Below are 16536 nucleotides of genomic sequence, written 5' to 3'. Positions count from 1 at the left end.
TCTGGTCTTTCTTTCCTTAGCTATACCTTTCAAGTGATTCAGGAAAATACAGACAAAATCTGGAAGTTCCAGAGGTACCCCCTGATTGAGGAGTATTACTGCCGTCCTCCTGCACCCCCTCCCTTCATCATATTCAGTCATGTCTTCCTCTTAGTCGAACAAATAACCAAGAGAAAAGCAAAACAGAAGCACAACAAGTTCAGTAAGTGCCTTCCTCCATCAGATATCTCACTGCCAATTAGTCACTTCAATATGAAGAATAGAAAAGTAGAATGATTTTTAAAAGGTGACAGGTTTTAGGATTTAGGAGCCCTTGTACACAAATCACAGAAATCATGATGGGATGGGCAATAAATGCTGGCCAAGCCAGTGATGTCCACAACCCATGAATAAATTTAAAAAATGATCACTATATAGCTATCATTGATTGTTGTAAAGCCCATCTGGCTCACTAATGACCTTTGGGGAATGAAATCTGCTGTCCCTACTGGTCTGCTCTACATGTGACTCCAGACCCTCAGTAACGTGGCTGACTCTTAACTGCCCTCTGAAATGGTCTAGCGAGCCACTCGATTGTATGAAACTTCTCTAGAAGGTTCAAGAAGGCAGCTCACCAAGGGCAATTAGCGATGGACAACAAATGCTAGCCTTGCCAATGACGCCCACGTCCCATGAAGGAATAACAAAAAAGTTAACATTGGTACAGAAAGCAATTAGGAAGGCAAATGGTATGTTAGCCTTTGCTCTAATGAGGTTGGAGTATAAGAGTGAAGAGGTTTTGCTGCAATTATGTAGGGTTTTGATGAGACCACGCCTGGAGTACTGTGTACAGCTTTGATTCCACCTAAGGAAGGTCATAGTTGCCTTGGAGGAGGGGCAATAAAGATTCACTGGATTGATTTCTGGGATGTCCTATGGAAATAAATCGATTAGAATGGACCTATATGTTCAGGTATTTTGAAGAATGAGAAGTGACCTCACTGAAATGTATAAAACTCTTAGAGGGCTTGACATGCTAAGAGGCTATTTCCCCTGGTTGGAGAATCTAGGACTAGGGGTCAGAGTCTCAGGATAAGGAGTCGGTCATTTATAACTGAGAGGAGGAGAAATTTCTTCACTAAGTGCGTTTTGTACCTTTGGAATTCTCTACCCCAGGGTGCTCAGAATGATCCATCAATGAATATATTCAAGACTGAGGTCAATAGATTTTTGGACACTAAAGGAATCAAGGCATATGGGGATAGAATGGGAATGTGGAGTTCTTTTTTTTAATTATTCTCAGCCTGCAACACAGACCATTGTCCTTTTCACAGGTTTCTTCATGATTAGAGTGTCTTTAAACTTAGTCCTCCAGAGATCTGCCTCAAAGACTAGAAAAGGGCCATCAGTAATGAAGGGCTGTCCATCACTTTAAACATATGAACCTACATCTTCAGGGAAACCTTGAAATCTACTGGGTTCCTAAATGCCAGATCAGATGCGGGGGTGATGGTGGGGGTGGGAGGTAATGGGACAGTAAAATGGGAATGGACCACATTTAGCCAGAAGGTCAATGTCATGACAGCCCTCTGGATATAACCAGTGGTGACAACCATGGAGATTGGACTTGGACATTGAGGCAGTGGGACATCAAATGAGGGATTCAAAAGGCCAATTAACTAAAATTTTATGGAGCAATCTGAATTTTACTACTGGTGCACAGGAACCAGGGGTATTCAGTGCCCACGAGACACAGGATAGCAAGGAAGTGAAGGATAAATGTTGGCTCTCCAACAAAGCCACTGGGAGAGCCAGTGTGCAGTGGCAGGAAGGGTGGTGTGCAAAGGTAACTGACATATGCCAGTTGAAATAGGGAGAAGATGCCAGAAGTTTGGGGCATGTGGCCAGGGTCACACTGAGGCAGTGCCATTTATCCTGAGGAGAGGTCTGACAGGCAGGTTTTGGGTATGGGGGTGGCATCCAGGTAGGAATAAGGCAAAGGGCACCTGCCATGGGTCTCATCCACCCAGGCCTTGTGGCCCCTGTTGACGAGGAGAGGCAGCTCAGGGGGAGGGAGGTCTGGGTACCATGGGTGCACATCAACAGCTTCACAACCAGCAAGAGGGGCAGCCTCAGGGTGGACAAGGCGCAGTAGAGGGACATGGCATCAGCTACTGCACATAGAAGAGACTGTCGCCAGGAGGGAGTCGATCAGCCAAGGCTGAACGTTCTCCAAATGTCCAAGCGGCAATGTCGATGAGGCTGCAACTCTCCAGGGAGGCTGTCACTGACCTCTGTGCTATAGGACAAACTGACACCGAATTCTAGGGGTCCTGAAGATCTCAACTTCTACATCTCTGGCTCTTTTGATAAATCCACTGAGGACTTGCGAGATCTCCCAGTCTGCAGCCCATCAGTGTGTCAAGAACATGACCAATGGCATGTTCAAGAGGCTTAGCAATGTGTGCAATACCCCACCAATCTAGAAAGTTAGCTGGAGGGATCCATTAGGTTCAGGGCTATCCCTGGATCCCCCCAGGTTTCCATGTACTCTCTATACAACTGGTCTCTGACCGAAAACAGATTTGTCACGCGTGTGCATGAGTTCCCAGGAGGCAGCCATAATGCACAGATACTCTGACAGCCTCAGGTCCCACAGCTTTGCTGGCTCCCCACTCACCTTCAGGGATGGATACTCGGAGACAAGCGCTACCCACGAAAGGCATGGCGACGAATGCCTGTGAGTACAGATGCAGAGGAGAGATGCAACATGTGCCACAGGTCAACTAGAGTGACCGTCAAGCAGGGCATTGACCTTTTGAAGATGCAATTTAGGTGCCTTGATCAATCCAGTGAAACTCTTCAGTATGCCCCAGCAAGGGTCTTACATATTGTGATGACCTGCTGTGCATTGTTCAACCTAGCCCAACAGAGGGGAGAAGCGTTGAATGATGAGGACATTGTTGATCATGATTCTTCTTCTGACAATGAGGATGTGTAGGAGCTTGCTGACCAGGTGATGCAAGATGAAGGATCCCTTGGACCACGGGTAAGGCACAATGAGATCCACACAAGCGAGGCTCAAAATACCCTAATACATAGAATCATAGAACAGTTACAGCACAGAAGGGGACCATTCAACCCATCTTGTCCATGAAGACTCTCGGCACAAGCAACTCACCAGGACCCACTCACCCACCTTTTCCTCGAACACCTGCAATTTTTTTTTTCTTTTCAGATAATTATCGAATTCTGCTCTGAATGCCTTGATTGAATCTGCCTCCACCACAATCTCAGGCAGTGCGTTCCAGATCCTAACTCTCAGCGTAGAACATTTTCCTCATATTGCCATTGTTTCTTTTGACAACCTTAAATCGGTGTCATCTGATCCTGGATCCTTCCTCCAATGGTAACATTCCTGTGCTCCATGTACCCTTGTAGAAGCATTCCAATAAAGCTTTACCTGTATTTAGCCCTGCTATTGCCTCTTTTCTTTATAATTCCAGTGCAAAGTACCCAGTGAACAGTCACAAGGATGAGGAGCTGAACTGGAGCTAAGTGCACCACTTTCAGTCCCTTGAAGGAGGAAGGATGTAGATGTGATCTCATGGGGCATGAAGAATTAGAATGAGAGGCTGGAAGTTTAAGTAAAAGATTTATTGAGATGCACACAAGAAACAAAACTTAATGTCTAGACACTTAAATCACCCATCAGCTCCAAGTGCAACTAGGTGCTGTCCTTCATAGAATCACAGAATCTTTACAGTGTAGAAGGAGGCCATTCAGCCCATCGAGTCTACAATTGCTCTCTGAAAGAGCATTCTACCTAGTCCCACTCCCCTTCCTTATCCCCATAACATTGCACATTCTTTCTATGAAAATAGCAATCCAATTCTCTTTTGAATACATCGATGTCTCCATTATCCTCTCAAGAAGTTCGTTCCACACTCCAACAGCCCTCTGGATGAAAAAAATCTCCCCACATCACTTTTGCACCTTTTACCAATTATTTTGAATCTGTGCCCTCTAGTTCTTGATGCTGTCTTGACTAGGAACAGTTTCTCACTGTTTACCCTGTCCATACCCCTAAGGATCTTGAATACCTCTATCAATTCTCCTCTCAGCCTTCCTTTCTCCAAGGAAAACAGTCCCAATCTATCCTCATAGCTACAGTTCTTTATCTCTCTTGTGAATTTCCTTTGTACTTTCTCAAATGCCTTCACATCCTTCCAGAACTGGACACAGTACTCCAGATGAACTGCACCCATCCATGCAAGTGGGGGGTATTCCATCACACTCCTGACTTGTGCCTTGTAGATGGTGGACAGCTTTGTGGAGTCAGGAGGTGAGCTACCCATCGCAAGATTCTTAGCCTCTTGTAGCCATAGTATTTATATGGCTAGTCCAGTTCCATTTCTGGTCAATGGTAACCCCCAGGATGCTGATAGTGGGGGATTCAGTGTTGGTAATGCCATTGAACATCAAGGGGTGATGGTTGGATTCTCTCTTGTTGGAGATGGTCATTGCCTGGCACTTGTGTGGTGCGAATGTTACTTGCCACTTGTCAGCCCAAGCCTGGATATTGTCCAGGTCTTGCTGCATCTGGACATGGACTGCTTCAGTATCTGAGGAGTCGTGCATGATGCTGAACATTTTGCAATCATCAGCGAACATCCATATTTCTGACCTTATGGTGGAAGGAAGGTCATTGACGAAGCAGCTGAAGATGATTGGGCCGAGGACACTGCCATGAGGAACTCCTGCAGTGCTGTCCTGCAACTGTGCTGACTGATGTCCAATGACCACAACCATCTTGGTTTGTGCTAGGTGGCCTGGTGGTTCTGGCTGTCCATCAGAGTCACCAATCTCTCGATGGGGGAAGCCAAGCACCCATCCATTAGAATCACGGCATGACTTGGATGGACTGCCCCATTGCCCACACATGGCTGCATATATAACCTGTGGCAACTCTGTCAAATGTTCCTTTGCCTCTCTGTGCAGCTGCAGCAGTTCTCATGTCATAGACTCCAGAAGCATACCATCAGCTTGGGGTTCAGCATTGCCCTAGCCTCTGACAGTCCTCCAACTGCTACCTTGGCTAGTTTCAGTAATGGTGATGACCCTGAATCTATCAGATTGTCATTAAAAACCCATCTATTTCACCAGTGTTCTCCAGGGAAAAACTTCTGCCGTATTTACCTGGTCAAATGATGTAGTTGACTCTTAGCTGCCTTCTGAAATGGCCTAGGAGACATTCAATTGTACCAAACCACTATAGAAAAGTCAAAATGAAATGAACTGAATGGACAACCCAGCGTCAACCTCGGCACCAGAAACTACAAAGGCACATGTATCCTTGTCAACCCTGCAAAGTTCTCCTTACCAACATCTGGGTACTTGTGACAAAATTGGGAGAGCTAGCCCAACAGCCTGACATAGCCATACTCACCTTACAACCAATGACCCAGACACCACCATCATCATCCCTGGGTCAGTGCTTTTCCATTGGCGGAGCAGACCCTCTAGAGGTGGCGGCACAGTGGTATACAATGGAGGGAATTGCTCTGGGAGTCCTCAACTCAACATTGACTCTGGAACCTATGAAGCCTCATTCATCAGGTCAAACATGGCCAAGGAAACCTCCTGCTTATTACCACCATCCCTTAGCTGATGAATCAGTACTCCTCCATGTTGAACACCACTTGGAAGAAGCATTAAGGGTGGAAAGGTCATATAATGTACTCTGGGTGAGGGACTTAGGACTTCATTACCCATCCCCAAGGATGACTTGGTAGCACCACCACCAACTGAGTCCTAAAGAACATAGCTGCCAGACTGGGTCTGCGCCAGGTGGTGAGGAAATCAACAAGAGGGAAAAACCTACATGATCTCACTCTCACTAATCCATCTGTCCATGACAGTATTGGTAAGAGTTACCACTGCACATTCATGTGGAAACGAAATCCCATCTCACACTGAGCATGCCCTCCATCATATTGTGTGGCACCACCACCGTGCTAAATGGGATTGATTCAGAACAAATGTACTAGCACAAAAATGGGTAGCCGTGAGGCACTGCTAGCCATCAGCAGCAACAGAATTGTATATAACCACAATCTGCAACTTCATGGCCAGGCATACCCCTCAGTCTTGTTACAGTCACTTTGAGAAGAAAAGAACCCCCATGAAGCCAATGGAAAGAAAACTGATGGGCAAGATTTCACTTCTGAAAACATTTACTCTAACAAGCAAACTTAAATCAACATAATTCAAACATTAATTAACAGGCCAAGGATATTTCAAATAAAAATGTAAATTTCATTTTAAATAGTTGAGACAACAAAGATATGCCTCAATTAGTTACAAGCACTTACGTTGGCACCATGTGCAATCTTAGTCTTTCAAACTCAGCTTCCACTATGTAGAATCTCTTACTTCCTATTCAAATATTGCAGTCCATGAATTGCATTCACCAGCCGCATTCCATCCGATGTCCTCGGGCACAGTTCCAACTGACAAGGCACAAGTCTATGAACTCTCTCTCACTCAGGTCACAATAGTCCTGATGGCACAAAACTCCTGGAGACTCCTTTCTCCAACCCCTTTAAACAGCCTGACGTAACTCTAAAACAGCAGCAATGAGCCTTGTCTAATCCATAATCTCTTGCCCTTCATGTCTTCAGCTCTCTGTCTTTTCCAATTGTATAACACACTGTAACAGTCTGTGTTCTATTTTCAGAGACCTGCTTCACCAAAAGGATCTGTTTGAAAACTGCCAAATAGAAAACCCTTCCATTCAAAGAGAACCTTGTTTGTTTCTTCTCACATGGATTCTCTGTGTGTTCTGAACTGCCAAACAGAAAAACAGGCTGAAACTAAACACCATTGCAATTAGCTTTCTATTTACTCTTTGCTCCTTAGCTGTTCATTCCATGTCAACCTCAGGTTACATGGGCATTTTTTGGAACCTAATGATGCCATAATCAGGAAACCAATTAACCCTCTTTCAGAATACTCCCCAATTTGCGTTAGTCTTAAAGGGGACATCACCCGTTCCTTAATTGGCCAGCTGCCACAAGACCACATGCGACTGGCCACATAACTCACAAATGGAATTGACACCCACTTCCAATGTCGCCGCTGTGACCCATGCCATCAGGATAAAATTCAGCTCCTTGATTCACCATGATCGTTTCTTCCTACAGTTAACAGAAACAAGAGTATGGTGAAGAGGACTTTCCAGCCCCTGTAGCAAATGTTCATATGTGTATACTGGAGGGCCAGCTTTCATCAGACCTTGTCGTGTTGGCACAAAGGCAGCACGGTGAAAGGTGGGTTTGAGGTCACTTCCAGGGATCCCACAAAGGGCAGGGAAGTTTCACCACCTCCTCAGCTTTTACAATGAAATTATGGACATCTACCTCCTAGCCACCCTCATCCTGCCATCTGACACCCCCTCCCTTCCCTCACCCCACCCACCAAACAAATGCAGTACAAAGATGTTTAATTAGTTGGTTGACTTCTACAAATGCCTTTTACAGAGAAGCAGCTGGATGACAAAGAGGAAGCTGAACTTTTGACCTGGGAGGCCATAATTAAGGAGAATTACCTGATCAAACTGAAACGCAATCAGAGCCAGAGTCTGAACCAACAAATCAGCTGTACCATGGAAAAGTGAGTGAGTGCTCAAGCTCTGAATACACACCATCCCTGTCAACCTGCTTCTGATTGCTCTCTGTTCTCCCTTCCTCCTCTCCTGATTGGGCAGGCCACCATCCCGCAAGTGTCCTAGCACCAGTGCCTTGATCATTGCATCACATGCATGCCTAACACTCTGTGTCAGAAGCACATTCTACTGATTTGGAATCTCTGTCCCTGTCTTTTGATGTTTATATTTTCCAGAGAAATTCAACAAAACCCAACTGTCAAAGGGGAGAGTCTCCGCTTAACCTTTTTTTCTCTCTCTCTCGCTTTCTCCTTCCACCCTCATCCCTGCTGTGGCTCTTAATTGAACCATATGCTTTCATGTGGGAAGATCCTCTTATTGCATTCTTCCGAACTTTAAGGAGTTTTGATCTTTTCTTTTACAACCTTCATCTGATCATGTTTTCCAGAGTGGATACGGTGGTGGAGGCCCTTGATGTGAACAGAGAAGGCAACAAAGTGGAACAAAGAATCTGCCGCCTGGAGGAACAGGTTCTCTATATCAGGGAGGGATGGCTAGGCAAAGGGAGGACTGAGCGTGGGTACTACTCATAGTGTCAAGAAAGAGGCCTGAGACATGGTGATCATGGGCCGTAACTTCCATGGAGTCAGATTGCCACTCCACTGCTAGTTACTTATCCTGAAATGCCACCACACATTTCTCTCCCAACCTTCCAACTCAGGCCAGGTGAGGAAAGTGGCCTTCTGCCAAGTGCAGGAGAATCAAAGGAAAGTAAGGCACCCTCTCTTTTTTACAGCACTAGCTGCCATAAAGCAGATCATTTTAAAGATCCAACCACTTTGAGAAACCAGGGAGAAGGCAAGTGAGTAAGGTAAATGGGTAGTATGGGTGTTGGTGGGCAGTGGGGGGGGTGGTGAGGGGGTGGGGGGGGGTCAGATGGTCAGTGGGGGTGTTGAGTGGTCAGTGGAAGGGTCAGATGGTTAGTCGGGGGGTCGGATGGTCAGCAGGGAGGTCAGGAGAGTTGGATGTTCAGTGAGCGAGGGTCAGATGGTCAGTGGGGAGGTCACTGGGGAAGTCACGTGGTCACTGGAGGAAGTTCGGATGGTCAGGAGGGTGGATGTGTGGTCAGTTGAGGGGTCAGGTGGTCAGTGGGGGGTCAGGCGGTCAGGGGGTGTCGGATGGGCCATGGGAGGGTGGGGTCGGATTGTCAGTGGTGGATTGACTATTGGGGGCAATTGGGGGTTGGAAGCATTTGGGATGTGTGGAGGATAGTTGGGGATGAGGAGGGTACTTGGGTGGTGGGGAGGATAGTTGGGGTGTGGTCGAGGGCTGGGATGGTAGTCTTGGGGGGGAGGGTGGAGGTATAGTCGGAGTTGGCCGGTGTCAGGGATGGGGATGATAATCTGGGAGTGGGGAAGCGTTTGGAGATGGAGGGTGGGGTGGGGGAGGGGGGGAGAGGGGGGGGGGGTGGGGGGCGGGGTGGTCAGAGGGTGTTGTGGGTGTAGTCGAGATGGACCATTGTGGAGGTTGGAAGGGTAATCCAAGGGCTGGGTGAGTAGTCAATGGTGGGTGGGGGTGGTCGGGGGATTGTGGAGGTAGCCATGGGGTTCCTTGGGGACGTCAGGAGTGTAGTCGGGGGATGGGGAGTTGATCGGGGATTAGTCAGGGGAGTTGGGATTAGTTGGTGGTGGGGTGGGCAGCCAGGGTGGTCAGGGTTCCCATGATGCGTTAGGAGGGTAGTCGCAGGTGTGGGGTTAGTCAGGGTGGGCCCGTGGTGGGGGAGGTCAGCACTGTAGTTACCCAGGAGTTAGAAGTGGTTTTAAATATTCTAACTTTTCCTGGGTATCTATCCTTGTAAGGTTGCGATTTAAATCGGATGATTCACAGTGCAGGGTAATTGCCCAACAGAAGTTTGAACTTCTGAGGCAATTGCCATGCAATCTCAAGTGGAGACTTCCAGGGTGGGGGGAGGGGTGTTTTGGGGGTCCTCTGGTGCATCTTTGGGTGCCTCCTGAGTAGGCATCCTCCTCCTGAGATCCTAAGTTATGGACCTATATTTCCTAATCTTAGCATTTCAGACTCAGAGTGGCCATGAACATCTACGGAGACCCTGCTTTCCTTGGCAATGACAGGTGTCTGTGTCACTGGAGCCGTGCTTTCACTGGTAACATCAGGTGTCTGTACCACTGTGCCTATTATATTAAGGCTAGAAATTATGGCTGTAGTGTTGTCTATCTAGGTTCCTCCACTTTCCCCACACTCCATCCCACCCATGCTGCTCAATCCCATCTTTCTCTGAAAACATCTGGAAGGCTTCCCCTTTCCAAGGGGATGACATTGTCAATATTTTCAAAACGGTTCCATGGCCTCTTCCAAGATTCACGTCCTGCTCAATTTACAACATTCGGTGGCCTCGTTTCCTTCCCAGTACCCTTGCTGACATGGATTCACCTGCCACTCATCATGCTGCAATCTATTTGCCTTCATGTTGGTGATTCTCAATCCAATCAACTCCTGACCTATCCTCCCCCAGGCAGCTGAAATTATTTTCTGTCAATCTGTCAATATCGCTTTGCTAAGACTTGGCTATAATTTGGTCTTTTAGATGATGCAGAGCATGCGGGCCTTAAACTGGATCATCAACACACTTATAGAAAAGGATTTTGGCTCCCGGGAGAGTGCACCTGCCCTTGGTACGTTTTCTGCTCAGTACATTCTGTTCAATTCCCACTCTGTGATCCTTGTAGTATTCACCAATATTGGGATAAAGAAAATCTAGCAGGTGCCAACACCCCACTTGTTGGTCAGATAACAGTGTGTCCTGAATGGAAACTAATGGTGTGGTTGAACACCAAGCAGTCAATTACTGATGATTTGAGCTGTGTTCCCTACATTCCCTTATGGTAAGGGCTTGGGTTTAAGTACCGCAGTAGTGTTGGAGCCTCAAAGGATTAATCTCATGGGGTCCATGGTTACTGTTCTGGGTGGTGCATCAAGTCTAATTCAGGAGTGCCATCATGGTCAACATTGAATGAATACTGGAGACCTGGAAGGCAAATTAGCCTCCAGAGATCTCAAGCTGCTGATACTAATAGATTTATCTGTTTTAGGATTTACCCACCAACAAGACAACTGTGATTAAATGAGCCCATTTCAAAACTGCAGCCCATGATAGTTAAACAGGACTAAGCAGCCGACTTACTGGATTTTCCTCCTTTCTATCGTTGGTTTTTAGTTTTGGGAAGGCAAGAAAAATTAAATTGAGTGATATGGTCTCATGACAAAAATGCTCAAAAATTGTCTCTCCATTTGTTGCAGTTACTCCTGGCAGAGTCTCCAAATTATTAAATTAAATGTAAAGTGCTGCACTTGTTGGAAATTAGAGATGAGAACAGGAAAGGTTGGAAACACTTTTGGAGAGAGAAACAGAATTAATATTTCAGATTACTGACCTTTCAGAAAAACCCAATTAAACAGAGGGTGCTTTGCTCTGTATTTTTCCTGAGCTGTGCCTGCCTTGGTGGTATATGATGGGCCAGCGTAGAGGGAGCTTTACTCTGTATCTAATTACACTGTACCTGTTCTGGGGGGGTTGTAATTGACACTGAGTGCTTGAAATGTTCTACACTCCAGCACCGGTGGACCTGTGTTGATGAACACTAAGAGAGAAGGTTGATCAATAGTGTGGGTCAATGTCACTTGCTTTGTTCCATTCAGTAATTTCTGACAGTAAAAATAAAGAGGAAGAAATTGAAGATGAAGAGAAGGATCTCAAGCCTCTGCACCATGTTAATGCCCGAAGCATGATGTACCCAGATACCAACATCGAACGCTACCCTGTACCTGATGAGAAGGTCCCCTGGGAGGTATGGAATGTTGCTCGGGATCTGTGTCACATTCCAGATTCAGACTTGTGCCTGTTTTAATTTCTGTTCTCAGAGCCTGGTTGTGTTGTCACCCCATGTTTACAAGTACAATTCAAATGTTGCATTTTAGTCAGCTACTGTCTCCCCCCCTTGAGGCAATAAAGCAGTTAGTGATTCTGGTAAAGACAAGCAGGGAGGGACAGGAAGAGATGGAGAGTTTAATGGTGATAATTCATCAGGGAATAAGTTTCATGTAAATAATTGTGGTTAAAAAATTAAAGGCTCTTGACCTGAATGCAAAAAGCATTTGTAATAAGTTAGACAAACTTGTGGTACAAATAGAAACAAATGGTTTAGATTTAATCGCAGTTACAGAGACATGGGTGGATTTTATGAGGGGAACAGATTAGTAAATCTGCATCTTACCAACGTAAAACCTGGCTACCTCACAGCAATGATACTCTACTGGGGGTGTGGTGGGAGCATAATTAGTCTAGAGTGGGACTTCTGTCCCTCAGGATTGCTTTTGGCTGGTTTCTAAAATTCTCCCAATCCTCAGGCTTACTTTGCAGTGTTCAGATCTCGCCAAACAGACAGCTTGCCATTTCAGCCACTTCAAGGAGACTGATGTCTCTGCTAATGGAGCTCTTGCTTCAGTGAGAACTGTTGCTCTGCTACAGAAGGCTGCTTCATGGCGCAGCTGACACTCCCCTGCTGCTTGCCACTCAGTGGCCCCTACTCTGGGAGGGCAGCCAGCAGCTGTACTCATAGGTTGTGCTGAAAGAACCTCCTGACTTTGGAACCCACTCAATGTCCCTAAGTGGACGGGGCTCCCAGAGATGGCTTTTAATTGACTGCCTCCAGGTAGATCTCATCTGATATCCTGGTATTGCCATTTCTGGGCTCCTGATCCGGATGAGGCTGTTGGGATTATGACCAACCCAGGAAGATTCAGGACTATGGGGTGAATTTTACAGACTGTTTGGTTGGGGTGGGTCGGGGGGTGGGGGCGGGGGGCAAAAAGGCATGTAAAATAAAGCAGCTGGCCAGCCCGCTGCCTTCTCACCCACTCTTTCACCTGTCCCCTATACTCTGGGGGCAGGTTAGGTGAGGTGTCAGGCAGCCCATCCGCCATTAAGCCTATTGAAGCCCTTAAGTGGACAATTAACTGCCACTTCAGGGCCTCGTTCCATCTCAACTGCAATTTTTCGGTTTGCAGATACAAGGTGCCCAGCTTGGCAGCTTTGACGATGCAGGCTGCTGTTGGGCAAGAAGGGAGGCACGCCCCCAAAACCCACTTAGGTGCAAACCAGTGACACTACTGGGACCTTCCCTACAATGGATGGGTCCTGTAGGTATCTGGATAGTAACCACTTGTTGTGTAAAAGTTTCCTCCCACGTCGCTTTTGGTTCTTTTGCCAATCACCTTAAATCTGTGTCCTCTGATTTTCAACCTTTCTGCCAATGGGAACAGTTTCTCTCTATCTATTCTGTTTAAAACCCTCATGATTTTGAATGCATCTATCAAATCTCCTCTCAAGCTTCTCTTCTCTAAGGAGAACAACAGCAGCTTCTCCAATCCATCCACTTAACTGAAGTACTTCAACCCAGGTACCATTCTCCTAAATCTTTTCTGCACCTTCTCTGAAGCCTCATGTCTTCCAAGATTATGATGCCTAGACTTAGACACAATGCTCCAATTAAGGACAAATTTGTGTTTTATAAAGATTCGTCATGAGTTCCTTACTTTTGTTCTCCTAGCCTTTATTTATAAAGTCCAGGATCTCATATACCTTATTAGCCATTTTCTCAACCTGCTATCCTGCCACCTTCAACAATTTATGCATGTATGCCCCAGGTTTCTCTGCTGCTACACCGCCTTTAGAATTATATCCTTTATTTTATAATGCATCTCTTTGTTCTTCCTACTAAAATGTTATCACTTCACATTTCTCTGCATTAAATTTCATCTGCTTTGTTTTGGCCCATTCCACCAGCCTGTCTATGTTTTCATGAAGTCTATTATTATCTTCCTCACAGTTCACAATACTTCCAAGTTTTGTATCATCACAAATTTTGAAATTGGGCCTTGTACACCCAAATCCATGTCATTAATATTGTTACAACCGGTCCCCAGGTTACATTCCCCCAATTTGTTATGACCTCAGATGAGGAAGAATGAACTGGCACCCTTTCTTTATTCAACCCCCTTGGTTGGCTGCAATAAGGTTAACTTAAGAAGGATCCATCACTCATGGATACCTTTTCCCAGTCCATATGTATTTATGTTTTAAAAGGAGCCAATATAACCAGGCTTTTTTGCGTTAAGGAAAGTGAGTTTATTAGTTACTAAAACGCAGGAAAAAAAATTTTAAATGCAATACACATACACACAAATTAGAAATGAGGAGTGAGTCCAGAAATAAAAGTTTAAAAGATATACACATCAGTCTTTGGCTGGTCCATGAGGAGTAGATGAAGAAATGTTGTGGCCATTAAGTTGGATGATTCCGGTAGAGCTGACTTTGGTCAGTTGAGTAGTGGGTTTGGAGATTCTTGGTTCTGCAGGTTAGCTGAAAGGAGTTGTCCTGTTTCTTTTTTGACTGTGGCTTTGCTGACTTGTTTCCAGCAATCAGAGAAAGAAGACTTTTTTTTACCTGCAAGCGCATGGATATCTAGTTGATATTCTTCAGCTGTGACCTTCACAGCACACCCTCGCACACCAGGCCTGGAACACCAAAACTAGCACACAGAGACCAGGATTGCAGTTGGCTTTTAACCTCTTTACTTGTGTATTCCTGGAGGGAAAAAAGCAAACATGTCTTTCGCCCAGATCTGATTTCTTTTCGACTCACACCATGTCCACAGTCTGGCAAATAACTCACAGGAGATGGTTTCTGCTAAGATGGTAGTCAGCCTTCATTATCTCCGCAACCACAGGAGATTAAGTTCAGTTTTTACATTATACCTTTTCCTTTGAAGTGTCTCTATCTGAAGTAGGCCTTGACACCTTTTTAGGTGCAACATTCCGTTCTCTGGGACAAGTATAATCCACATAGGAATTTTCCAGTGAGTGGCTACTTTACCATCCCAACCACGTCTTACTTTAAAATTCAATATTTCTGTAAGTAATTCGGGCTATGGTCCACTGTCATGACAATATGTATTAAGGATTGTGATGGCCCTAGTACCTACCCCAGAGATCCCCAGTCTATGGGTGGAATTTTCCATTTTTGAAACTGTGTGGCAGCAGGCAGGCTCTGCAGCACATATCCCACTGCTCGGAATGGCAGGAAATCTCGCCCAATTCCGCGCTTGGAAGCTCATTAAATATGCACGGGCGAGTATCTGTCTGAATCACCTGGGAGCTGATTCGTCCGCCCCGCCATGACTTGGCAGGGTTGAAGCCCTAGGTGCCATGTTTAAACGCCACCTGAGCACGCACATCTCACTCTCTCCAGCCCACCTGTCTCCAGGAGACAGGTAGAGATGTCTGCCAACCAGAAGAAAGCTGAAAGCCAGAAGAAGGCGGCTGTACCCTTTAGGCCTTGTTAGGAGGAGTGCGGGAGCATAGGGATGTGCTTTACCCCAGGGACAGCTCCAAGAAGCACACCATCCTCACCACTTCAGCCTGGCAGGCCGTGGCAGAGGATGTCAGTGTGGCTGGCCACTGCACTTACAACACCATCCAGTGCAAAAAGAGGATTAATGATCTCATCCATTCCGTCAGACTAAGTCATCCTTCAACGCCTTCCAATTTAAAACTCTCATCATGGTATCATGTTTTCAAAGGGTTGCTCTGTTCAGGGATCTTGCACAACCAGTAGCGGGGGACACATATCACCACTGATCGTCTCATGGAAATGTTCACACCACCACTATCTCACCTATCATGCTACTCACACTCCATCCTCAGCCCCTTCTGGGGAGGGCTCACCACTCGCAGGGGGTATGCATGTTTCTTCACCAGAGCACCATCCATTCCCATCACATTTCTTTCTTTTGCCTTCATCCAGGGCAAGCTGGCCCACAACAGGGAGAGATCGAGACCAGGAGAGGGACGGCTGACATAATACTCTTCTCGGAATTCGAGGAGGCTGCTGCTGAGATCGCTGGGAAGGACAGGGATCGCTTCTGTGGAAAGGAGAGATCAGATTGTCTCAGCAACCTAGCGTGGATCACACCTCCATCAGTTCATCACATCCTGACAATCACAGTGAGTCACATGAAATCTTGTAATCCGCATGCTCATGAAGTAACACTCTCTTCTTTTCTTATAGGTACCAGCAGACCGAGGTCCACAAGGCTTTCCACCATAAGTCCCAGCCTCCAGACCATGTCTGGTGAGGAAGAACCACTCTCCAGCAGTGCAGAGGCACATAGCTCGGAGGGACATAGTTCCGGATTAGGCTTGGGCTCACCTACTGGAGAACACCTCACTGAATGTCCCTGCAGCAGTCAGAGGCAGGGACAGCACAGGTGTCTGGCACTCAGAGGGCTGCTGGAGACCAGTCACCCACTCAGTCCGTCAGATGAAGAGCCTCTGGAAGCAGCTGCCAACTCAATGCTGAAGATGCGGTGGAACATCAGATAGTGATTTGGCAGTCACTCAGCAGACTGGAGTGCATGATGGAGGAGTCCATCCGCAGATATCATGGCCCCAACATGCGAGCGCCTCGAGGTCACCATGAGAAGGTTGACAACCACCATGGAGACCTTGGTCTAGCAGGTTTTGCCAGATTTGTGCTCAGCCCTGGACTCTTTGGCTACACACACTCATGGGCACCATCAATATCTAGGCAAGAAGGGAACGAGGCACCTTGACTTTCCTCCAGGTGCTCCTTCTCCTCATGGAGTCAGGGAGGGGCCCTCGGGCACCCATAAGGAAGATGAGCATCAGCTGGACACCCTGGGGCCTCTGAGGGTGTCCAGCCACTCCGAGTCCCCTTTGCCTATGACCCCCATCCAATACAACTGCTCAGGCTGAGGAGGATGCATCTGCCCATGAGCAGGAGACCATTATCA

At 46.6% G+C, this 16536-nt stretch overlaps 1 protein-coding gene across 3 annotated transcripts in view; it reads left to right on the top strand.

Moving 5' to 3' along the window:
• The window catches only part of trpm2 (transient receptor potential cation channel, subfamily M, member 2), a 327556-nt gene that overhangs the window by 247572 nt on the left and 63448 nt on the right, over window positions 1-16536 (top strand). For all 3 annotated transcript variants that reach the window (XM_078551683.1, XM_078551681.1, XM_078551682.1), the window contains exons 23-27: window positions 21-202; window positions 7521-7653; window positions 8094-8175; window positions 10251-10338; window positions 11363-11511. In XM_078551683.1, the coding sequence (XP_078407809.1) occupies window positions 21-202; window positions 7521-7653; window positions 8094-8175; window positions 10251-10338; window positions 11363-11511 (634 nt within the window). The remainder of the gene's footprint in view (window positions 1-20; window positions 203-7520; window positions 7654-8093; window positions 8176-10250; window positions 10339-11362; window positions 11512-16536) is intronic.

Source organism: Cetorhinus maximus, chromosome 11 (assembly GCF_964194155.1).
Source record: "Cetorhinus maximus chromosome 11, sCetMax3.hap1.1, whole genome shotgun sequence".
NCBI lineage: Eukaryota > Metazoa > Chordata > Chondrichthyes > Lamniformes > Cetorhinidae > Cetorhinus > Cetorhinus maximus.
The sequence above is the reverse complement of the archived record's forward strand: the minus strand, read 5'-3'. Positions and strand labels throughout refer to the sequence as shown.